Source organism: Tachyglossus aculeatus, chromosome Y4 (assembly GCF_015852505.1).
Source record: "Tachyglossus aculeatus isolate mTacAcu1 chromosome Y4, mTacAcu1.pri, whole genome shotgun sequence".
Taxonomy (NCBI): Eukaryota; Metazoa; Chordata; class Mammalia; order Monotremata; family Tachyglossidae; genus Tachyglossus; species Tachyglossus aculeatus.
In genome coordinates, this window is record NC_052096.1 from 2,869,739 (window position 1) to 2,894,939 (window position 25,201).

Here is a 25,201-nt window from a genome sequence, read left to right on the forward strand (position 1 = left end):
AATACACGCAGGAAGGTAGCAAAGCAGGGGTTCTCACCCACCCACCTGCCCTACAACCCTTTTTAAAAATTTTTATAGTATTGTTAAGCACTTGCAATGTGTCGAGCACTGTTCTAAGCGTGTATCTACAAGCTGATCAGATTGGACACAGTCCATGTCCCACGTGGGCCTTCCAGTCTTCATCCCCATTTTACAGATGAGAGAACTGAGGCCCAGAGAAGTGAAGCGACTTGCCTGAGATCACACAGCACTGCACGGCACTTGTGTCTACTTATCCTTTTTCCTGTCTCTGTGAACCATTATAACGTCCATCTCCCCCTAGCAACTCTGTGATCAATTGGCCAATCAATGATATTTACTTCTAGACTGTGAGCCCGTTGTTGGGTAGGGACCGTCTCTATATGTTGCCGACTTGTACTTCCCAAGCGCTTAGTACAGTGCTGTGCACACAGTAAGTGCTCAATAAATGCGACTGAATGAATAATGAATGAATTGAGCACTTACTGTATGCAGACCACTGTACTGAGCGCTTGGGAGAGTTCAGTATAACAGCTAGCAGATATGTTCCCTGCCCATGACGAACTTACAGTCTAGTAGGGAGGGGACACAGACGTTAAAATAAATTCAAATAAGGGAAATGGGAGATGTAGACAAGTGTGTATGCTCCGTTGTGTTGTCAATCAGTGGTATTTATTGAGCGCTTACTGTGTGCAGAGCACTGGACTAAGCGTTCGGAGAGGACAATAGAACAGAATTGGTAGAAACGTCACCTGTCCACAACTTGTCCTCTCCCAAACGCTTAGTTCAGTTCTCTCACTAACAGTGCCTGGCACGTAGTAAGCGCTTAACAAATACCATAATAATGATAATTAATAATAATAATTATTGTTGTGATTATTCTGCTGTGCCCAGACGTGCTCCCTTTATTCATCCCCCCCCAGCCCCACAGCACTTATGTCCACCTCCGTCATTTCTTTATTTCTCTTCAGGTCTGTCTCCCCCTCTAGTCATTCTTTCATTCGCTCATTCAATAGTATTTACTGAGCACTTACTGTGTGCAGAGCACTGTACTAAGCGCTTGGAAAGTACAATGCAACAGTAAAGAGAGAGAATCCCTGCCCACAAAGGGCTCACAGTCTTGAGTAAGCAGTCAATCTGACAACTTGACACCTGTCCCCGTGTCTTGTTTTGTTGTCTGTCTCCCCCTTCTAGACTGTGAGCCCGTTGTTGGGGAGGGACCGTCCCTAGATGTTGCCAACTTGGACTTCCCACTTATTGTACTTATTGAGCGCACACAGTAAGCGCTCAATAAATATGCATGAATTAATGAAAGAATGAATTTATCGACTGATTGACTTGTCTTTTCTCTTTCAGTTCTGTGTCCTCCCATCTGCCGTGAGTCCAGGGATGGGGTGAGATCTCTGGGTCCCCGAGGGGAACCAGGCTTGGAGTGGGGGGAGAGGGGCGGTGGACATGGGGGTGCTTACTGCCCTACTTCCTCTAGACTGGAAGCTCATCGTGGGCAGGGAACGTATCTACCGACTCTGTTGTATGGTCCTTTCCCAAGCGCTTAATCCAGTGCCCTGCACACAGTAAGCGCTCGATAAGTATGAACGATTGTGGGCAAGGAAACTGTCTGCCAGCGCTATTGTATGGCACTCTCCCAAGCTCTTAGTCCAGTGCTCTGCACCCAGTAAGCGCTCAATAAATACCACTGAATGACTGACTGATTACCAATTCTGTTGTACTGCACTCTCCCAAGGGCTAAGGACAATGCTCTGCCCACAGTAAGCACTCAAAAAATACCACTGACTGATTAATTACCAACTCTGTTGTATTGCACTCTCCCAAGGGTTTAGGACAGTCCACTGCACCCAGTAAACGCTCAAAAAATACCACTGACTGATTGATTACCAACTCTGTTGTATTGCAGTCTTCCAAGGGCTTAGGACAGTGCTCTGCACCCAGTAAGCGCTCAATAAATACCACTGACTAATTACCAACTCTGTTGTATTGCACTCTCCCGAAGGCTTAGGACAGTGCTCTGCACCCAGTAAGCGCTCAATAAATACCACTGACTGATTAATTACCAACTCTGTTGTATTGCAGTCTCCCAAGGGCTTAGGACAGTGCTCTGCACCCCGTAAGTGCTCAATAAATACCACTGAATGACTGACTGATTACCAATTCTGTTGTATTGCACTCTCCCAAGGGCTAAGGACAATGCTCTGCCCACAGTAAGCACTCAAAAAATACCACTGACTGATTAATTACCAACTCTGTTGTATTGCACTCTCCCAAGGGTTTAGGACAGTCCACTGCACCCAGTAAATGCTCAAAAAATACCACTTACTGATTGATTACCAACTCTGTTGTATTGCAGTCTTCCAAGGGCTTAGGACAGTGCTCTGCACCCAGTAAGCGCTCAATAAATACCACTGACTAATTACCAACTCTGTTGTATTGCACTCTCCCAAAGGCTTAGGACAGTGCTCTGCACCCAGTAAGCGCTCAATAAATACCACTGACTGATTAATTACCAACTCTGTTGTATTGCAGTCTCCCAAGGGCTTAGGACAGTGCTCTGCACCCCGTAAGTGCTCAATAAATACCACTGAATGACTGACTGATTACCAAATCTGTTGTATTGCACTCTCCCAAGGGCTAAGGACAATGCTCTGCCCACAGTAAGCGCTCAAAAAATACCACTGGCTAATTAATTACCAACTCTGTTGTATTGCACTCTCCCAAGGGCTTAGGACAGTGCTCTGCACCCAGTAAGCGCTCAATAAATACCACTGACTGATTAATTACCAACTCTGTTGTATTGCACTCTCCCAAAGGCTTAGGACAGTGCTCTGCACCCAGTAAGCGCTCAATAAATACCACTGACTGACTAATTTACCAACTCTGTTGTATTGCACTCTCCCAAAGGCTTAGGACAGTGCTCGGCACCCCGTAAGCGCTCAGTAAATACCACTGAATGACTGTTTACCAGCTCCATTGTATTGCACTCTCCCAAGCGCTTAGGACAGTGCTCTGCACAGGGTAAGCGCTCACTAAGTACCCCTGAGTGCTCTCCAGTCCGCTCCGGAGAGGGGAGCGGGGCAGGAGGGGGGGAAAGGGGGGTCCCCGGGTTGTTCGGCCACAGCTCCCCGTCGTCCCTCGCAGGGGGCGGCGTGAAGTTGTACAACTGCTCCACTTGTGAGGCCAAGAAAGTCAGCTGTTGGAGTGTCCAAAAATGTTACCCAGGTCAGGCTCACCCCCACCCCTGATTCCCCCATCATCATCATCATCATCATCCTCCCCTCCCCTCAACACGACCACTGCATGCCCTAATAATAATAATAATAATAATAATAATAATAATGGCATTTGTTAAGCGCTTACTATGTGCAAAACACTGTTCGAAGCGCTGGGGAGGATACAATTGATTCATTCATTCATTCAGTCGTATTTATTGAGCACTTACTCAAGCGTGCAGAAGCGCTTGGGAAGTACGAGTTGGCAGCCCTAGTGGCTAGAGCTCTGGGCCCGAGACTCTGGGTTCGAATCCCGGCCCTGCCACGTGTCTGCCGTGTGACCGCGGGTCAGCCGCTTCACTTCTCCGGGCCTCAGTTCCCTCAGCTGCAAAATGGGGGTGAAGACTGGGAGCTCCACGGGGGACAGGGACTGCGTCCAGCCTGATTAGCTTGGATCTAGGATCTTGGAGAAGCAGCATGGCCCAGTGGAAAGTGGGAGTCAGAGGTCATGGGTTCAAATCCCAACTCCGCCAGTTGTCGGCTGTGTGACTTTGGGCAAGTCACTTCACTTCTCTGGTGCCTCAGTTACCTCATCTGTAAAAATGGGGATTAAGACTGTGACCCCCCTGTGGGACAACCTGATCACCTGGTAACCTCCGCAGCGCTTACAGTGCTTTGCACACAGTAAGTGCTTAATAAATGCCATCGTTATTATTATTATTATTATTATCTACCCCAGCGCGTAGTGTGGTGCCTGCCGCATAGTAAGCGCTTAACAAATCCAGCCATGGTTTCATTGAGCGTTTATTATGCGCCGAGCACTGTTCTATGCCCTTGAACAAATGCCGCTTTTAAAAAAACAAAACAACCCCTCCCCCATCCCAGCCACTGTACTAAACGCTTGAACAAATATCATTTTAAAAAACAAAACACAAAAAAGCGATCCCCGTCTTCTCCTCTCCCCCGGCCTGGCTCGCCTGTCCTGCAGACGGCCCAGACGACTTTGTTGTGGGCAGGGAATGTGCCTGATTATTGTCGCACTGTCATCATCATCATCATCAATCGTATTTATTGAGCGCTTACTATGTGCAGGGCACTGTACTAAGCGCTTGGGAAGTACAAATTGGCAACATATAGAGACAGTCCCTACCCAACAGTGGGCTCACAGTCTTAAAGGGGGGAGACAGAGAACAAAACCAAACATACTAAGAAAATAAAATAAATATGTCCTCTCCCAAGCGCTTAATACAGTGCTGTGCACACAGTAAGCGCTCAATAAATACTATTGACTGACTGATTGAATGGAAACTCTTCTCCCACTTACTAGGCCCCAATGGGCCCCTTTCCTTTCCCTCCTATCCAGAGCACAAAGGCTTATGGGGTGCAATGATATCCATTTTGTCCGTCTCCGGCGCCTCCGTTTTTCTCGGCTTCGTCAGCTGCTTCGTGGAGTGAGTCTTGGGGTCGGGGGTCGGGGAGGGGTGGGGTCCCCATGGCGGAGCCTCGACCGGGTGGGGGAAGAAAGGGGATGATAGGGATGTTATCCATCACCTTCACTCCCACTCCTGTCGCTGGGCTCCCCTGTCACTCTCTCCCCTAGCCCCCCCAAAGTAACTCTAGACTGTCAGCTCCTTGTGGGCAGGGAATGTGTCTGTTTATTGTTCTATTGTTCTCTCCCCAGCCCCCCCAAAGTAACTCTAGACTGTCAGCTCCTTGTGGGCAGGGAATGTGTCTGTTTATTGTTCAATTTTTCTCTCCCCTAGCCCCCCCCCCCCCAAAGTAACTCTAGACTGTCAGCTCCTTGTGGGCGGGGAACGTGTCTGTTTATTGTTCTATTGTTCTCTCCCCTAGCCCCCCCACAAAGTAACTCTAGACTATCAGCTCCTTGTGGGCAGGGAATGTGTCTGTTTATTGTTCTATTGTTCTCTCCCCTAGCCCCCACCAAAGTAACTCTAGACTGTCAGCTCCTTGTGGGCAGGGAATGTGTCTGTTTATTCTTCTATTGTTCTCTCCCCTAGCCCCCCCCCCCCCCAAAGTAACTCTAGACTGTCAGCTCCTTATGGGCAGGGAATGTGTCTGTTTATTCTTCTATTGTTCTCTCCCCTAGCCCCCCCAAAGTAACTCTAGACCTTCAGCTCCTTGTGGGCGGGGAATGTGTCTGTTTATTGTTCTATTGCCCTCTCCCAAGCGCTTAGTCCAGTGCTCTGCACATGGTAAGTACTCAGTAAATACCACTGAATGAAGATTCCCTACACCTGGCCCCCCTCCTCTTTCCACCCAGATCCTTCCCCCCCTACACTCCCTCCCTTTTCTGGTCTGGATTGGCCTCCCCTCTCCCCTCTATCCCCCAGTGACCCTCCCAGGGGTCTCCAGCTTCCCTCTCCCCCCACCCCAGATCCCGCTACCTCCCGGAAGACGGCAACGTGTGATCCTCAACTGCACCCCTCAAATCCACTGGTGACTCCCCAGACCAGCGAAGGACCCAGGCATCCTGCCCCCGACCCCCCAGTTCTCCCCACCCGGCTCCCACTGCTCCCACAACCCAGGAATACCGGCCTCCAGCCTCCCCGCACCCCCGATTTCCAGGGTGGGAAGATCCACCCCTCTGACCGTCCAGCCAGTGGGATGGGGGTTGGCTACTGTTGCCAGGAAAATTCTCAATGATGGAAAAAAACCCTCACCTCATTTCCCTTGGGCGGTGGGGCCGTTATCTCTCCCTCCCTCTCTGCTGGCCCCTGTCCCTGCTTGGGAGTCCGGGAATCCGGCCCTGCCCAGTGGATCCGCCTCTTCCCGCCTGGAATCGAATCCCGCTGATTTATTAAACGCCTCCTGTTACCCATTTCCAGAGCCGCCTTTTGGATTGAACCCCGATCCTCCCTTTCCTCTCTCAGACCCCCACATGTGCCCTATCCCATCCCTGGGACCTCAGCTCAGTTTGTCTTTGCCCTTCAAAGCTGTTCCCACCTGTTATGTCTTTTTTTTTTTAAAAAAAAAGGTCCACCCCAGTGCTTAGTACAGTGCCTGGCCCATAGTAAGCGCTTAACAAATACCACAATGATAATTATTAAAGCAGGCAAACGCTTCTCGTTTTCCCAACTCTTACATCTGAATCCCCAGAAAAATCAGACACTAGGCCCTGGGGGTGGGGGGGCTCGAACACAGGCAGGGGTGGATTAGGAGAGAGACACGCACAGAGATGCAGAGACAGGGAACCGGGGGCATACCGGAGAATTGGGAGGCAGAGTGAGTGAATTTATTACTCTATTTATTTATTTATTTTATTTGTGCATATTTATTCTATTTATTTTATTTTGTTAATATGCTTTGTTTTGTCCTCCCTATTTTCCAGATGAGGTAACTGAGGCACAGAGAAGTGAAGTGACTTGCCCAAAGTCACACAGCTGACAATTGGCGGAGCCGGGATTTGAACCCACGACCTCTGACTCCAAAGCCCGGGCTCTTTCCACTGAGCCACGCTGCTTCTAATATCTAATTCGTTAAACTTGTATTTACCCCGGCGCTTAGAACAGGGCACATAGAAAGCACTTAACAAATAACACTTAAAGAAAAAAAGGAAGTGACTTTCCCAAGGTCACGCAGCAGACAGGCAGCAAAGGCTGGATTAAAACTCAGGTCCATTCTTTTTCTTCAGTAGTGTTTGTTAAGCGCTTTACTATGTGCCAGGTACCTTACTAAGCGCTGGGGCAGATACAAGGCAATTAGGTTGGACACAGTCCCTTTCCCACAGCTTACTAGCGCTTATTAAGAGAAGCAATGTGGCTCAGTGGAAAGAGCCCAGGCTTGGGAGTCAGAGGTCATGGGTTCAAATCCCGGCTCCGCCAATTGTCAGCTGTGTGACATTGGGCAAGTCACTTCACTTCTCTGCGCCTCAGTTACCCCATCTGTGAAATGGGGATTAATCAATCAATCAATCGTATTTATTGAGCGCTTACTGTGTGCGGAGCACTGTACTAAGCGCTTGGGAAGTACAAGTTGGCAACATATAGAGACAGTCCCTACCCAACAGTGGGCTCACAGTCTAAAAGGGGGAGACAGAGAACAAAACAAAACGTACTACCAAAATAAAATAAATAGAATAGAGATGTACAAGTAAAATAAATAGAGTAATAAATATGTACAAACATATATACATATATACAGGTGCTGTGGGGATGAATCTAAATCTAACCCTCTTCACTAGTTCTACAGAGTTTGTTGCGGGCAGGCGGTGTATCTGAAGCTCGTCTGCTGGGTGGCCTTGGGCAAGCAGCGTGGCTCAGTGGAAAGAGCCCGGGCTTTGGAGTCCAAGGTCGTGGGTTCAAATCCCGGCTCCACCAATTGTCAGCTGTGTGTCTTTGGGCGAGTCACTTAACTTCTCTGGGCCTCAGTTACCGCATTTCCTTGTTCAGATTTCCTTGCACAGCTTAAGACTGCGAGCCCCACATTATTTTTATAGTAAGCTCTTAAATACCAAAATGATTATCATTACTCCATCTCTTAGAACAGAGCTTGGCACAGAGTAATAATAATAATAAAGATGGCATTTATTAAGCGCTTACTATGTGCAAAGCACTGGGGAGACTACAAGGTGATCAGGTTGCCTCACAGGGGGCTCACAGTCTTAACCCCCATTTTGCAGATGAGGGAACTGAGGCCCAGAGAAGTGAAGTGACTTGCCCCAAGTTACACAGCTGACAATTGGCGGAGTCGGGATTTGAACCCATGACCTCTGACTCCAAAGCCCGGGCTCTTTCCACTGAGCCACGCTGCTGCTTCTCTGCACTTAAGTGTAAGCGCTTAGCAAATCCCATTATTATGGTCATTATAATTCTGATTTGATTGCTCATCGTCAAGTGTGGGAAGGAGCTGTGGGGGCGGGGCTCTTGCCTCCCCCTTCCCCAGGCGTCCGGGCCCCGGGCCAGTGCAGTAACGGCGCCATTCATTCATTCATTCATTCAATCGTATTTATTGAGCGCTTACTGTGTGCAGAGCACTGTCGCCGCTCGGAAAAGGGTGAGCCCCCCCCATCCATGAACAAGCCCCGCCCCTATTCTAGCCTCACCTCCTCCTGGAGGCCTGGAATGCCCTCCCTCTGCCCTCTATATGTTGCCAATTTGTACTTCCCAGCGCTTAGTACAGTGCTCTGCACATAGTAAGCGCTCAATAAATACGATTGATGATGATGATCTGCCAAGCTAGCTCTCTTCCTCCCTTCAAGGCCCTACTGAGAGCTCACCTCCTCCAGGAGGCCTTCCCACACTGAGCCCCTTCCTTCCTCTCCCCCTCGTCCCCCTCTCCATCCCCCCCCCATCTTACCTCCTTCCCTTTCCCACAGCACCTGTATATATGTATATATGCGTGTACATATTTGTTACTCTATTTATTTATTTATTTTACTTGTACATATCTATTCTATTTATTTTATTTTGTTAGTATGTTTGGTTTTGTTCTCTGTCTCCCCCTTCTAGACTGTGAGCCCACTGTTGGGTAGGGATTGTCTCTATATGTTGCCAACTTGTACTTCCCAAGCGCTTAGTACAGTGCTCTGCACACAGTAAGCGCTCAATAAATATGATTGATGATGATGATGATATTTGTTACTCTATTTATTTATTTATTTTGCTTGTACATATCTATTCTATTTATTTTATTTTGTTAGTATTTTTGGTTTTGTTCTCTGTCTCCCCCTTTTAGACTGTGAGCCCACTGGTGGGTAGGGACTGTCTCTATATGTTGCCAACTTGTACTTCCCAAGCGCTTAGTACAGAGCTTTGCACACAGTAAGCACTCAATAAATACGATTGATGATGATCCCCCCCGCCCTACGTCCTTCCCCTCCCCACAGCACCTGTATATATGTTTGTACAGATTTATTACTCTATTTTACTTGTACATATTTACTATTCTATTTATTTTGTTTTGTTAATATGTCTTGCTTTGTTGTCTGTCTCCCCCTTTTAGATTGTGAACCTGCTATTGAGTAGGGACTGTCTCTATATGTCACCAACTTGCTCTTCCCAAGCGCATAGTACAGTGCTCTGCACATAGTAAGCGCTCAATAAATACTATTGAATGAATGAATGAATGAGGAGGCCTTCCCAGACTGAGCCCCCTCCTTCCCCCCTGCCTTACCTCCTTCCCCTCCCCACAGCACCTGTCTATATGTATAGATGTTTGTACGGATTTACTATATTTATTTTATTTGTACATATTTATTCTATTTCTTTTATGTTGTTAATATGTTTTGTTTGGTTCCCTGTCTCCCCCTTCTAGACTGTGAGCCCGCTGTTGGGTAGGGACCGTCCCTATATGTTGCCAACTTGGACTCCCCAAGCGCGCAGTACAGTGCTCTGCACACAGTAAGCGCTTAATAAATACGACTGAATGAATGAATGAATGAATAAAAGCCCCGTCCAATCCCCCGCCTACTCAATTCATCGTCCCGCCCACACAGATCAAGCCCCGCCCACTTCCGCCAAGCCCCGCCCCTACTCTAACCACGCCCACACTTGAATAAAGCACCGCCCAATCACCGCCGGCTCCAAATCATCACCACGCCCACTACGGCCAAGCCACGCCCCTATTCCAGCCACGCCCACATTAGAGAAAAAGCCCAGCCAATCCCCGCCTGCTCCAATCATCGCCCCGCCCACCCCCGATTAACCCTCGCCCACTCCGATCAAGCCCCGCCCCTACTCTAGCCACGCCCACATTAGAACAAAAGCCCCGCCCAATCTCCCGCCTGCTCCAATCATCGCCCCGCCCACCCAGATCAAGCCCCCGCCCCAATTCTAGCCACGCCCACTTTCTAACAAAAGCCCAGCTCAACCCCCCCTCCTGCCCCAATCATTGCCCAGCCCACCCCATGGCAAGCCCCGCCCAAATTCTAGCCACGCCCACATTCGAACCAAATCCCAGCCCAATCCCCACCTCCTCCAATCATCGCCCCGCCCACCCAGATCAAGCCCCGCCCACTCCAACCAACCCCGCCCTATCCTAGCCACGCCCATTTTCGAATAAAAGCCCCACCAAATCCCCCTCCTGCTCCAATCACCCCGCCCACTCTGATCAAGCCCCGCCCCTACCCTAGCCCCGCCCAATCCCCTGCCGGCTCCAATCATCGCCCCGCCCACTCAATGACAGGTCACGCCCATTCCGACCAAGCCCCGCCCCTATACTATCCACACCCACTCTCTAACAAAGCCCCGTCCAATCACCGCCCGATCCAATCATCGCCCCGCCCACCCCCGATCAAGCCCCGCCCACTCCGGCCAAGCCCCAAGTGAAGTGACTCGCCCAAAGTCACACAGTTGACAATTGGCGGAGGTGGGATTTGAACCCATGACCCCTGACTCATTCATTCATTCAATCGTATTTATTGAGCACTTACTGTCAGCAGAGCACTGTACTAGGCGCTTGGGAAGTACAAGTTGGCAACATATAGAAACGGTCCCTACCCAACGGTGGGCTCACAGTCTAGAAGGGGGAGACAGATGACAAAACAAAACGTATTAACAAGATAAAATAAATAGAATAAATATGTACAAATAAAATAAATAGAATAATAAATACGTACAAACATATATACATATGTACAAGAGCACGGGCTTCGGAGTCAGAGGTCATGGGTTCAAATCCACTTGTCAGCTGGGTGACTTTGGCCAAGTCACTTCACTTCTCTGGGCCTCAGTTCCCTCATCTGGAAAATGGGGATTAAGACTGTGAGTCCCCCCCGAGGGACAACCTGATCACCTTGTAACCTCTCAAGCGCTTAGAACAGTGCTTTGCATATAGTAAGCGCTTAATAAAATGCCATCATTATAATAAAATAGAGTAATAAAATTGTCCCCGCCCCCTCCCGTGCGTCGCCCTGGTCCTCTCCCCTCCCGGTCCTACCTTCGTCCTGTGCAGGCCTACCTCGGCCCTGCCCCTTTTCCTGCTTCTCCTCCTCCTCCTCCTCCCTCTTCCTGGCCGGAAATAAAGGCCCGGGCAAGGCAAGGCAGGGCAGGGCCTAACCCTGCCTCTTCCTGCTTCCGCCACCGTCACATTCTCAGGTGAGATCCCGGGATCCCCCCTCTATTCCCCTCCAACCCTCCACGGGAGAGGAGGCCTTCCCACACTGAGCCCCCTCCTTCCTCTCCCCCTCTTCCCCTTCTCCATCCCCCCCCGTCTCACCTCCTTCCCATCCCCACAGCACCTGTATATATGTTTGTACCTATTACTCTATTTATTTATTTTAGTTGTACACATCTATTCTATTTATTTTATTTTGTTCATATGTTTGGTTTTGTTCTCTGCCTCCCCCTTCTAGACTGTGAGCCCACTGTTGGGTAGGGACTGTCTCTATATGTTGCCAACTTGGACTTCCCAAGCGCTTAGTACAGTGCTCTGCACACAGTGCTCAATAAATACGATTGATTGATTGATTGATTGACAGGCCAGGAGACCCCCACTGGGGGAAGCTTCTGCAGCCCCCTCCTCCTGACTTGCTACCTGGTTCGCGTATTGCCCTGGGTCCCTCCCCAGGCCTCCCCTTGGGGTCCCCTCTTTCATTCATTCATTTATTCATTCATTCAGTAGTATTTATTGAGCCATTACTGTGTGCAGAGCACTGTACTAAGCGCTTGGGAAGGCCCAAGTTGGCAACATAGAGAGAGCACTGTACTAAGCGATTGGGAAGTCCCAAGTTGGCAACACAGAGAGCCGGTCCCTACCCAACAGCGGGCTCACAGTCTTGAAGGGGGAGACAGACGACAAAACAAAACATATTAATAAAATAGAATAAACATGTACAAGTAAAATAAGTAAATTGAGTAATAAATCTGTACAGATACAAACAAAACATATTAATAAAATAAAATAAATAGAATAAACGTACAAGTAAAATAAGTAGAGTAATAAATCTGTACAGATACAAACATTAATAAAATAAATAGAATAAACATGTACAAGTAAAATAAGTAGAGTAATAAGTCTGTACAGATACAAACAAAACATATTAATAAAATAAATAGAATAAACATGTACAAGTAAAATAAGTAAATAAATAGAGTGATAAATCTGTACAAACATACAGGTGCTGTGGGGAGGGGAAGGAGGTAAGGCGGGGGGATGAGGAGAAGCGGTGTGGCTCAGTGGAAAGAGCCCGGGCTTTGGAGTCAGAGGTCATGGGTTCAAATCCCGGCTCCGCCAACTGTCAGCTGTGTGACTTTGGGCAAGTCACTTCACTTCTCTGGGCCTCACTTACCTCATCTGGAAAATGGGGATTAAAACTGGGAGCCCCCCGTGGGACAACCTGATCACCTTGTAACCTCCCCAGCGCTTAGAACAGTGCTTGGCACATAGTAAGCGCTTAATAAATGCCATTAGTATGAGGAGGGGGAGAGTTGGTCTCCTTTGCTGTCCTAAAACTTTCCCCCGACTTCCTGCTTCTAGCCGTGTCCCTCCTCTTCCTCCTTGTGGCGTTATATAGTTGGAGGGTGGGGAGGGTGACACCACTACCTGCCCCCTCAGAGGGTGGGTTTTTGGGGGGTGCCTTAATTAGAGGTGTTGCCATGGTCTTGGGGGGCAACCTCATTTTCCTGGGTGTGTTTTGTATATTTTTCAGCATATCTTGGTGAGTAGTATTATAGGAGTCTCTAAAATTCCTGCAGTATTATTTTAATGACTACGTAAGTGCATTAACTAAGTGAACAAGGAAGCTCAAGAAAATAATCTTTCTGCCTGCAAAAAGTATGTAACTTTATAACACAGCTATGCAGATCTTATAAGGCACAGTTGCCTTGTCTGTAAATCTGCAATATCATAGCTTTTAAAAAGTACTGTGTTGCTAAGATGAAGAAATATGCAGAATTTTAGGGTGAAGAAATAGTAGTGAAGGAAAAATCGTATAACTATAATTTTAGTTTTTGGTCTATACCACAGAAGTGCAAGCTATTGTCTTGGATGAAAAAAGTGTCACAGTCTTCTAGACTGTGAGCCCACTGTTGGGTAGGGACCGTCTCTATATGTTGCCGACTTGTACTTCCCAAGTGCTTAGTACAGTGCTCTGCACACAGTAAGCGCTCAGTAAATGCGATTGAATGAATGAATGCACACAGTAAGCGCTCAATCAATACGGTTGAATGAATGAATGAATTACAGATTACAGATTACAAGTTACAGGCTAGAAGAGGAGGCAGACCTTAACATGAAGAGATAAATATTATTATTATTATTCATAATAAGTGCAGTAGGGCTGAGGGTGGGATGAATGAAGTGAGAGAGAAGAGGAAATGAGGGCTTAGTCGAGGAAGGCCTCTTGGAGGAGATGCGCCTTCAATAAGGTTTTGAAGGTGGGGAGAGTCATTGTCTACAGCTATGAAGGAGGAGAGAGTTTCAGGTTAGAGGGAGGATGTGGGCGAGGGGTTGGCGGTGAGATTTATTACTCTATTTTACTTGTACTTATCTATTCTATTTATTTTATTTTGTTAGTATGTTTGGTTTTGTTCTCTGTCTCCCCCTTTTAGACTGTGAGCCCACTGTTGGGTAGGGACTGTCTCTATATGTTGCCAATTTGTACTTCCCAAGCGCTTAGTACAGTGCTCTGCACACAGTATAAGCGCTCAATAAATACGATTGATGATGATGATGATCTAGATGAGATCGAGGTACGGTGAGGAAGTTGGCATTAGAGGAGCAAATGGAGTGGGCCGGGTTGGAGTAGGAGGTGAGGTGGGAAGGGGGCAAGGGGATTGACCGCTTTAAAGCCGGTGGTGAGGAGTTTCTGTTGGATCCAGAAGTGGATGGGCAACCGCCGGAGGGTCCTGAGGAGCACGGAAACGTGGGCTGAACGTTTTCGTAGAAAAATTCATTCGTTCATTCAATCGTATTTATTGAGAGCTTACTGTGTGCAGGGCACTGTACTAAGCGCTTGGGAAGTACATGTTGGAAGCATATAGAGACGGTCCCTACCCAACAACGAGCTCACGGTCTAGAGGGGGAGACAGACATCAATACAAATAGATAAAACAATAAATTACAGATTTCAGACAGTCAATCAATCAAAGCAATGGTATTTACTGAGCACTTACTGTGTGCAGAGCACTGTATTGAGTCCTTGGAAGAGTGCAATAAAATAGATATGATCCCTGCCCTCAAAGAGCTTACGAGCTAGCGGGGGAGACGTATTAAAATATATTAAATGTAGGAGAAGCAACTGAATCTAAGGATATGGACAAGGTTATGTGGCGATGAATAAGGTTGCCGAGGAGAACTCTGTCACACATACACACGCTCCTCTCTCCCCCCTCCTCACAAAAAACTGTTGAGAGCGGGTATCGTATCTCGTTACTCTATTGGACTGTCCCAAGCACGTAGAACAGCATTCTGACCATGGTAATTATTCATTAAGAAGCAGTGTGGCCTAATAGGGAGAGCATAGGCCTTGGAGTCAGAAGGTCCTGGGTTCTAATTCTGACCCCACCGCATGACCTCCGGACAGCAGAGTGAAGTATGGGCTGGAGTGGGGAGAGACAGGAGGGAGGGAGGTCAGCGAGGAGGCTGATGCAGCCATCAAGGTGAAGGGGAGGGGGTTCCCTGAATCATAGAGAGGGGGATTTCTTGGGTGATAGTGGGGGGTTGCCTGGTTGACAGGTATGGGGGTTACGTATGAGAAAGGAATGAAGGTTGCACAGAGGGGAGACAGTGATTAGAACAGTGCTTGGCACAATAGTAAGCACTAAGTACCATAACAATAATAATAATTATTATTATGATTCTCTGATCCTTAGTTCCCTCATCTGTAAAATGGAGATTAAGAGTGTGAGCTCCGTGTGGGACAGGGCCTGTGTCCAACCTGAATAACTTGAATCCACCCCAGTGATTAGAACAGTGCTTGGCACAATAGTAAGCACTAAGTACCATAACAATAATAATAATAATTATTATGATTCTCTGATCCTTAGTTCCCTCATCTGTAAAGTGGAGATTAAGAGTGTGAGCCCCGTGTGGGACAGGGCCTGTGTCCAACCTGAATAACTTGAATCTACCCTAGTGATTAGAACAGTGCTTGGCACAATAGTAAGCACTAAGTACCATAACAATAATAATAATTATTATTATGATTCTCCGATCCTTAGTTCCCTCATCTGCAAAATGGAGATTAAGAGTGTGCGCCCCGTGTGGGACAGGGCCTGTGTCCAACCTGAATAACTTGAATCTGCCCCAGTGATTAGAACAGTGCTTGGCACAATAGTAAGCACTAAGTACCATAACAACAATAATAATAATTATCATGATTCTCTGATCCTTAGTTCCCTCATCTGTAAAATGGAGATTAAGAGTGTGAGCTCCGTGTGGGACAGGGCCTGTGTCCAACCTGAATAACTTGAATCTACCCCAGTGATTAGAACAGTGCTTGGCACAATAGTAAGCACTAAGTACCATAACAACAATAATAATTATTATTATGATTCTCTGATCCTTAGTTCCCTCATCTGTAAAGTGGAGATTAAGAGTGTGAGCCCCGTGTGGGACAGGGCCTGTGTCCAATCTGAATAACTTGAATCCACCCCAGTGATTAGAACAGTGCTTGGCACAATGGTAAGCACTAAGTACCATAACAATAATAATAATTATTATTATGATTCTCTGATCCTTAGTTCCCTCATCTGTAAAATGGAGATTAAGAGTGTGAGCCCCGTGTGGGACAGGGCCTGTGTCCAACCTGAATAACTTGAATCCACCCCAGTGATTAGAACAGTGCTTGGCACAATAGTAAGCACTAAGTACCATAACAACAATAATAATAATTATTATGATTCTCTGTTCCTTAGTTCCCTCATCTGTAAAATGGAGATTAAGAGTGTGAGCTCCGTGTGGGACAGGGACTGTGTCCAATGTGATTCACTTGGCTCTGCCCCAGTGCTTAGAAGAGTGCTTAGCACATAGTGCTTAACAAGTATGTCGCTTGATCACCTTGTAACCTTCCCAGTGCTTTCCACATGGTAAGCGCTTATATTATTAAGTACCGTCATTCTTTTTATTATTATTACCTGGGAGCAGCCCAGTGGTCCCACACAGCAGGAGTGCAAGAGATCCCTTCGGAGGACTGAGCGATCGTGGCCCAAGGTGAGTTTCCCGGACGCCTCGGGGGTCCCGGCCCCCGCCATGCTCCATGAGGCGGGCAGCCCCTGGCTGCTGGAGTTTCTGCGGACCCTCCAGCTGGACCAGTTCTACGTCCCTATCCGCGACCAGCTCAACGTCACGCGGGCCGAGCACTTCGACTTCGTACAGCCCAGCGACCTCGATGGCATCGGCATGGGCAAGCCCGGTACGCTCGGCCTCACCCCCTCTGCGTCCGCCCCCCCGGCACGTGTTCCACCCACTCCGGGTTCCCAACGGGCCGGGATCGCCCCCTCCGAACTGGTTCCCTTGGCATCCTCCCTTTCCCGGCCCCGCCTCCGTGGAAATTTCTGGGCCTTGGTCTGTTTTAGTTTTGTTGTTTGTGGTTTTTTGTGGTATTTGTTAAGTGCTTACTGTGTGCCAGGAGCTGAATTGAGCACCGGGGTAGATGCAGTATCATCAGGATGGACACAGTCTATATCCCACATGGGGCTCAGTCTTAATCCCCATTTTTTTTTTTTACAGAGGAGGGAACTGAGGCCCAGAGGAAGTGAAGTGACTTGCCCAAGTGCAGCCTGGACTAGTGGCTAGAGCCTGGGCCCGGGAATCAGAAGGCTCTGGGTTCTTACTTCATTCATTCAATCGTATTTATTGAGCGCTTACTGTGTGCAGAGCACTGGACTAAGCGCTTGGGAAGTAAAAGTTGGCAACATACAGAGACGGTCCCTACCCAACAGTGGGCTCACAGTCTAGAAGTCTTCTCTGTTGCTGGTCTGCTGTGTGACCTTGGGCAAGTCACTTCACTTCTCTGTGCCTCAGTTTCCTACCTGTAAAACGGGGATTGAGACTGTGAACCCCATGTGGGACAGCAACTGTGCCCAATCTAATTACCTAGTATCTACCTCTAATTACCTAGTATCTACCCCAGCGCTTAGAACAGTGCACTTAAGAAGTAGCATTAAAAAAAGGCAGAACTGACAGGAGAACTCAGATCCTTCTGACTCTCAAGCCCATGCTCTATCCATTATTCATTCATTCATTCAATTGTATTTATTGAGCACTTACTGTGTGCAGAGCACTGTACTAAGTGCTTGGGAAGTCCAAGTTGGCAACATATAGAGACGGTCCCTACCCAAAAATCAATCAATCGTATTTATTGAGCGCTTACTGTGTGCAGAGCACTGGACTAAGCGCTTGGGAAGTCCAAGTTGGCAACATATAGGAAGCAGCGTGGCTCAGTGGAAAGAGCCCGGGCTTTGGAGTCAGAGGTCGTGGGTTCAAATCCCGGTTCTGCCACTTGTCAGCTGTGCGACTTTGGGCAAGTCACTTAACTTCTCTGGGCCTCAGTTACCTCATCTGTAAAATGGGGATTGACTGTGAGCCCCCGTGGGACAGCCTGATCACCTTGTAACCTCCCCAGCGCTTAGAACAGTGCTTTGCACATAGTAAGCGCTTAATAAATGCCATCATTATTATATAGAGACAGTCCCTACCCAACAGTGGGCTCACAGTCTAAAAGGGGGAGACAGAGAACAAAACCAAACATACTAACAAAATAAAATAAATAGAATAGATATGTACAAGTAAAATAAATAGAGTAATAAATATGTACAAACACATATACCTATATACATACATATATATATATATATATATACATATATATACACTGTGGGCTCACAGTCTAGAAGTCTAAATCAATCAATCGTATTTATTGAGCGCTTACTGTGTGCAGAGCACTGTGCTAAGCACTTGGGAAGTACAAGACAGCAACGTATAGATGGCACAGTCTTTTAGACTGTGAGCCCACTGTTGGGTAGGGACCGTCTCTATATGTTGCCAACGTGTACTTCCCAAGCGCTTAGTACAGTGCTCTGCACACAGTAAGCGCTCAATAAATACGATTGATGATGATGATATAGAGACAGTCCCTACCCAACAGTTATATGTTGCCGGCTTGTACTTCCCAAGCGCTTAGTCCAGTGCTCTGCACACAGTAAGCGCTCAATAAATACGACTGATGATTGATTGATAGAAGGGGGAGACAGAACAAAACAAAACATATTAACAAAATAAAATAAATAAATATGTACAAATAAATAGAGTAATAAATACATACAAACATATACAGGTGCTGTGGGGAGGGGAAGGAGGTAAGGCGGGGGGGATAGATGTGGACCACACTGCTCAATAAAGTAAGCGCTCAGTAAGCGCTCAATAAATACGATTGAATGAATGAACTGCTCCTTCCCTTCTAGTCCTATCAGTGTCTTACCCCAGATGCCAACTGAACCCATGGGTTTTGTGCTTCTCACCCTGTGTTCTCCCCTAGCCCAGCGCCGACTGGCTGAGGCCGTGAAGAGACAACGCCCGGGGCTGAAACCCAAGAACTGGGTCTATAAGGTAACGAACGGCAGCAGGGAGGGGAGGCGGGGTGGGACAGGGTGGTCAATCAATCAATCAATCGTATTTATTGAGCGCTTACTGTGTGCAGAGCACTGGACTAAGCGCTTGGGAAGTCCAAGTCGGCAACATATAGAGACGGTCCCTACCCGACAGTGGGCTCACAGTCTAAAATCAAGTCAGAGACTTGATTGTGGCGGGAAGACTCTGTTTTCGAGTCCTGGCGTCCCATCCTCCCGGTCCGGGCCCACTGCCCCGCCAAGGAGCCCCAGCACCGTGGCATCTGCTGGGTCTGGGCTGGTTCCAGACCGAAAGTGGGCCCGGTGGTAGATCTCCCTTCTGGACGCCGTTACTGCACGTGCGTCGTCAACCCTTGGGGATGCTCAGCGTGGCTCAGTGGAAAGAGCCCGGGCTTTGGAGTCAGGGGTCATGGGTTCAAATCCCGGCTCCACCAGCTGTCAGCTATGTGACTTTGGGCAAGTCACTTCTCTGTGCCTGTTACCTCGTCTGTAAAATGGGATGAAGACTGGGAGCCCCCCCCGTGGGACAACCTGATCACCTTGTAACTTCCCCAGCGCTTAGAAAGTGCTTTGCACATAGTAAGCGCTTAATAAATGCCATCATTATTATTATTATTCTGGACGCCATTACTGCACGTGCGTCGTCAGCCCTTGGGGATGCTCAGCGTGGCTCAGTGGAAAGAGCCCGGGCTTTGGAGTCAGAGGTCATGGGTTCAAATCCCGGCTCCACCAGTTGTCAGCTGTGTGACTTTGGGCAAGTCACTTCACTTCTCTGTGCCTCAGTTACCTCATCTGTAAAATGGGGATCATCATCATCATCATCAATCGTATTTATTGAGCGCTTACTGTGTGCAGAGCACTGTACTAAGTGCTTGGGAAGTACAAGTTGGCAACATATAGAGACAGTCCCTACCCAATAGTGGGCTCACAGTCTAAAAGGGGGGATGAAGACTGTGAGCCCCCCGTGGGACAACCTGATCACCTTGTAACTTCCCCAGCGCTTAGAACAGTGCTTTGCATGTAGTAAGCGCTTAATAAATACCATTATTATTATTATTATTATGCTGGGACCTGTCTCTAGACTGTAAGATCATCCTAGGCGGGGAATGTCTGTTATATTGTTCTTTTGTACTCTCCCAAGCACTTAGTACAGTGCTCTGCACGCAGTAAATGTTTAATAACTACAGTTGACTAACTTTCAGCACTTGCTTAGTTCTATCCCTGGCAGATAGTAAGCGCTGAACAAATCCCACTTAAAACACAATCAAAATTTCAGGCATTTGCCCGGAAATCTTTCCTTCCCCGCCTCGTTCCACAGTGATGCCTCATAGGTGCTTCCCCTTCCCCCTCACGCTCCTCTGGCCTCCAAAACGGGACGGGGGCGGTGGGTGGGAAGGCCAGAGAAGCAGCGTGGCTCAGTGGGAAAGAGCCCGGGCTTTGGAGTCGGAGGTCATGGGTTCAAATCCCAGCTCCACCACTTCATCATCATCATCAATCGTATTTATTGAGCGCTTACTGTGTGAAGAGCACTGTACTGAGCGCTTGGGAAGTACAAGTTGGCAACATATAGAGACAGTCCCTACCCAACAGCGGGCTCACAGTCTAAAAGGGGGAGACAGAGAACAAAACCAAACATACCAACAAAATAAAATAGAATAGATATGTACAAGTAAAATAAATAAATAGAGTTATAAATATGTACAAGCATATATACATATATACAGGTGCTGTGGGGAAAGGAAGGAGGTAAGATGGGGGGGATGGAGAGACGAGGGGACGAGGGAGCTAACCACTTGTTAGCTGTGTGACTTTGGGCAAGTCACTTCACTTCTCTGGGCCTCAGTTCCCTCATCTGTCAAATGGGGATGAAGACTGTGAGCCCCCCGTGGGCACTGTGAGTCCCTGTGTCCCACCCGATTGGCAGGTATCCACCCCAGTGCTTAGTACAGTGCCTGGCATCTCCCTTCTAGACCGTGAGCCCGCTGTTGGGTAGGGACCGTCTCTATATGTTGCCAACTTGTACTTCCCAAGCGCTTAGTACAGTGCTCCGCACACAGTAAGCACTCAATAAATACGATGGAATGAATGAATGAATCTAGTAAGCACTTAATAAATAACCTGATCACCTTGTAACCTCCCCAGCGCTTAGAACAGTGCTTTGCACATAGTAAGCGCTTAATAAATGATATTATTATTATAAGGCCTCTGGGAGGAGATGGGCCTTCAATAAGGTTTGAAGGCGGGTTTGTAGGTTATTTTGTTTGGTTAATGTTAGTTTTGTTCATTTTGTTAATGATCAATCAATCAATCGTATTGATCATAATGATGTGCACCTAGCTTTATTTCTATTTATTCTGATGACTTGACACCTGTCCACATGTTTTGTTGTGTCGTCCGTCTCCCCCTTCTAGCCCGTGAGCCCGTTGTTGGGAAGGGACCGTCTCTATATGTTGCCAATTTGTACTTCCCAAGCGCTTAGTACAGTGCTCTGCACATAGTAAGCGCTCAATAAATACGATTGATGAGGACGAAGGCGGGGAGGGCTGCGGTCTGTTGGATATGAGGAGGGAGGGCGTTGCAGGACAGAGGCAGGATGTGGGCGAGAGGTTGGCTACAGGATAGACTCCGTCGCCGTCTCTGTGTACTTTGTACTTCCCAAGCGCTTAGTACAGTGCTCTGCACATAGTAAGCGCTCAATAAATACGATTGATGATGATGATAGACGAAATGGAGGTACAGGGAGTAGGTTGGCAGTAGAGGACCGAAGCGTGCGGGCCGGGTCGGAGTAGGAGAGTAACGAGGTGAGGTAGGAGGGAGCGACGTGATGGACTGCTTTCAAGCTGATGACGGGCTCTTAACGAAACCTTGGGGAAGCTACACAAACCCCTAAGTGAGGCCCAGGCTCTGAGGTTGGAGCCGGGGGGGACAGGAAGGCCGGACTTTAGTCTTTTAGACTGTGAGCCCACTGTTGGGCAGGGACTGTCTCGTATGTTGCCAATTTGTACTTCCCAAGCGCTTAGTCCAGTGCTCCGCACACAGTAAGCGCTCAATAAATACGATTGATGATGATGATGACTTGACCAGGGCCGAGGGAGGGATCCGGTGTGCCCGAGACCCGGCCCCATGGCTGATGCTCTCCCCCTCCTCCTGCCAAACGCAGATCCATCGATCCTATTTATTGAGCACCTACTGTGCGCAGAATAGCCGTGTGGTCCAGCTACACTGTCTGTCCATATCTGGAATTCATTTAATTTATATTAATGTCTGTCTCCTCTAGGCTCTAAGCCCACTGTGGGTGGGGAATGTGTAGGTGATATTGTTCTATTGTCCGCTCCCATTTCATTCATTCAATCGTATTTATTGAGCGCTTCCTGGGTGCAGAGCACTGTACTAAGCGCTTGGGAAGTACAAGGCAGCAACGTATAGAGACGGTCCCTACCCAGCAGCGGGCTCACAGTCTAGAAGGGGGAGACGGAGAACAAAACAAAACATATTAACAAAATAAAAATCAGTCATTCATTCAATCCTATTTATTGAGCGCTTACTGGGTGCAGAGCACTGTACTAAGTGCTTGGGAAGTACAAGTCGGCGACATATAGAGACGGTCCCTACCCAACAACGGGCTCACAGGCTAGAAGGGGGAGACGGACGACACAACAAAACATGTGGACAGGTGTCGTCATCAGAATAAATAGAAATAAAGCTAGGTGCACATCATTACGATCAATACGATCAATACGATTGATTGATCATTAACAAAATGAACAAAACTAACATTAACCAAACAAAATAAATAAATCCCCATCCTCCTTCCCTTCCTCCTCCCAAGCTCTTAGAGTGCTCTGCACACGGTAAGCGTTCGATAAATATGATTAACTGACTGCCTAGTGGATAGAGTCCGGGCCTGAGAGTCAGAAGGCCTTGGGTTCTCATCTCATGTCTGCTGGGTGACCTTGGGCAAGTCACTTCACTTCTCTGTGCCTTAATTCCCTCAGGTAAAATGGGGATTAAGATGGTGAGGCCCATGTGGGACACAGGGACTGTGTCCAACCCAATTGGCAGGTATCCACCCCAGTGCTTAGTACAGTGCCTGGCATCTTCCTTCTAGACCGTGAGCCCGCTGTTGGGTAGGGACCGTCTCTATATGTTGCCAACTTGTACTTCCCAAGCGCTTTATAAAGTGCTCTGCACACAGTAAGCGCTCAATAAATACGATTGAATGAATGAATCTAGTAAGCACTTAATAAATACCCCAGTTATTATTGTTGTAGTACTCTTCCAAGCGCTTAGTAAAGTACTCTGCACACCTCCTTCCCTTCCCCACAGCACCTGTATATATGTTTGTACATATTTATTACTCTATTTATTTTACTTGTACATATCTATTCTATTTTATTTTGTCAATATGTTTTGTTTTGTTCTCTGTCTCCCCCTTCTAGACTGTGAGCCCACTGGGTAGGGACCGTCTCTATGTGTTGCCAACTTGCACTTCCCAAGTGCTTAGTACAGTGCTCTGCACACAGTAAGCGCTCAATAAATACAATTGATTGATTGATTGCACACAGTAAGTGCTCAATAAATGCGATTGACTGACTATTCATTTAGTTGTATTTATTGATCACTTAGTGGGTGCAGAGCACTGTACTAAGTGTTTGGGAGAGTACAAAACAACAATAAACAGACACATTCCCTGCCCACCACAAACTTACAGTCTAGAGGATGAGCTTATTATGAGGATACTGTACTAAGTGCTTGGGAGAGAGCACTATAACTGTCACATTCCCTGCCCACAGTGAGCGTACAGTCTAGAGGAGGAGACAGACATTAACATAAGTACGTAATTATTATCAATAAATGAATATAAATCTATATTTACAGATCCTGGGGGCCCGGGGGTCTGAGCCGAAGGAGGGCGAAGGCTCCTCGCCGGAAGGCGGCCTCAGGCCCCCGTCCTCGGAGCCGGATGGAGCCCTCAAGTGTTTGATTCCCGAGCAGAACGTGCGGCTCGGGGAGCAGCTGGGAGCCGGCTGCTTTGGGGTCGTTCATCGAGCCATCTGGACCCTCCCCGGGGGGAAGACCGTGAGTCCCCAAGACCCCAGCCCTCCCTGCCCCCTCACTCCCCGTGGCCTCTCCTTATCCCCTTGCCCCTCGGCCACCCTCAGCCCCCCAGCTCTGTGTCCCCCACAGGCTCTTTGATCACCTCTTCCCACTGGATGATGGCCTTTTCTGGCCCACAGTCCCCTCTGTCTCTGCTCTCTCTCCTACTCTTTGCCCCTGAAATATTAGTTGGGCCTTTTCTAACCTACAGTCCCTTCTGTCTCTCTTCCAGTCCTTCACAGTAGATGGGACTTCTCTGGCCCACAGTCCCCTCTGTCTCTCTCTTTATCCAATTCTCTGTCTCTCTATATTTTAGCTGGCCCTCCTCTGGTCCGCAATCCCCTCTGTCAGTATCTTCAATTATCTCTCGCCATGTATATTAGCTGGGACTTTTCTGACCTACAGTTCCCTCTGTGTCTCCTTCTATCTCCAATTCTTTATCCTTTCTGGGCCTTTTCTGACTCACGATCCCTTCTGTCTCTCTCGGTTCCTGTATATCGGCTGGGCTTTTTCTGACGCATAATCCCCTCTGTATCTCTATCTCCAGTTCTCTGTCCCTGTCTCTATACTAGCCAGGCCTTTTCAGACCCATGTCTGTCTCTCTCTCTCGCCAATTCTCTCTCCAGTTCTCTCTGTCTCTCCCCAGTTCTCTTTCCCTGTCCCTTGATGATAGTATTTCTTAAGCGCTTACTATGTGCAAAGCACTGTTCTAAGCACTGGGGGGGATACAAGGTGATCAGGTTGTCCCACATGGGCCCACAGTCTTAATCCCCATTTTACAGATGAGGTAACTGAGGCACAGAGAAGTGCAGTGACTTGCCCAAAGTCACACAGCTGACAATTGGCGGAGCCGGGATTTGACTCCAAAGCCCACGCTCTTTCCAGTGAGCCACGCGGTGTATATTCCTTCCCATTAGCTGAACCTTTTCTGAGTCAGACCAAGTGCGCTGCCTCCGCCAACAGCAGTAGAAGAAGCTCTGAGGAAATGTGCGAAGGCGGCCCCCTCTGACACCTGTCCTCCCGGAGCTCTCTTCCTGGGCCCGGGAAGACGGGCGACACTGACAGGATTTATAGATGGGTGGAAGAAGTGGCGAGGAGAACCACAACTCGACCACCTCTTTTTGGAGTTGTACCAGGCGAGGGATCTGATTCGTGGTTTGGGAGGAAGCCACAAGACGGCTAACGTTCTCCACCAGGAACAGGGCCTCTTTATCCCTTCTCTTTGTTACCTAATTGTAATTTTGGTAGTTGTTAAGCGCATTTACGGGCCAAGCACTGTAGCAGATTCAAGATGCGCAGGTCGCACACAGGCCCTGACCTACGTCGGGCTCAAGG

The 25,201-nt window shown here is 48.0% G+C and overlaps 1 protein-coding gene across 1 annotated transcript in view; it reads left to right on the forward strand.

Annotated features, from left to right (window-relative positions):
- Positions 1-25,201, forward strand: part of TNK1 (tyrosine kinase non receptor 1) — a 40,800-nt gene continuing 15,599 nt past the window's right edge. The window contains exons 1-6 of the mRNA XM_038768836.1: positions 1-15; positions 1,375-1,395; positions 4,606-4,693; positions 16,287-16,554; positions 18,679-18,749; positions 23,648-23,848. Coding sequence (XP_038624764.1) covers positions 4,619-4,693; positions 16,287-16,554; positions 18,679-18,749; positions 23,648-23,848 — 615 coding nt within the window. The 5' untranslated portion in view covers positions 1-15; positions 1,375-1,395; positions 4,606-4,618. The remainder of the gene's footprint in view (positions 16-1,374; positions 1,396-4,605; positions 4,694-16,286; positions 16,555-18,678; positions 18,750-23,647; positions 23,849-25,201) is intronic.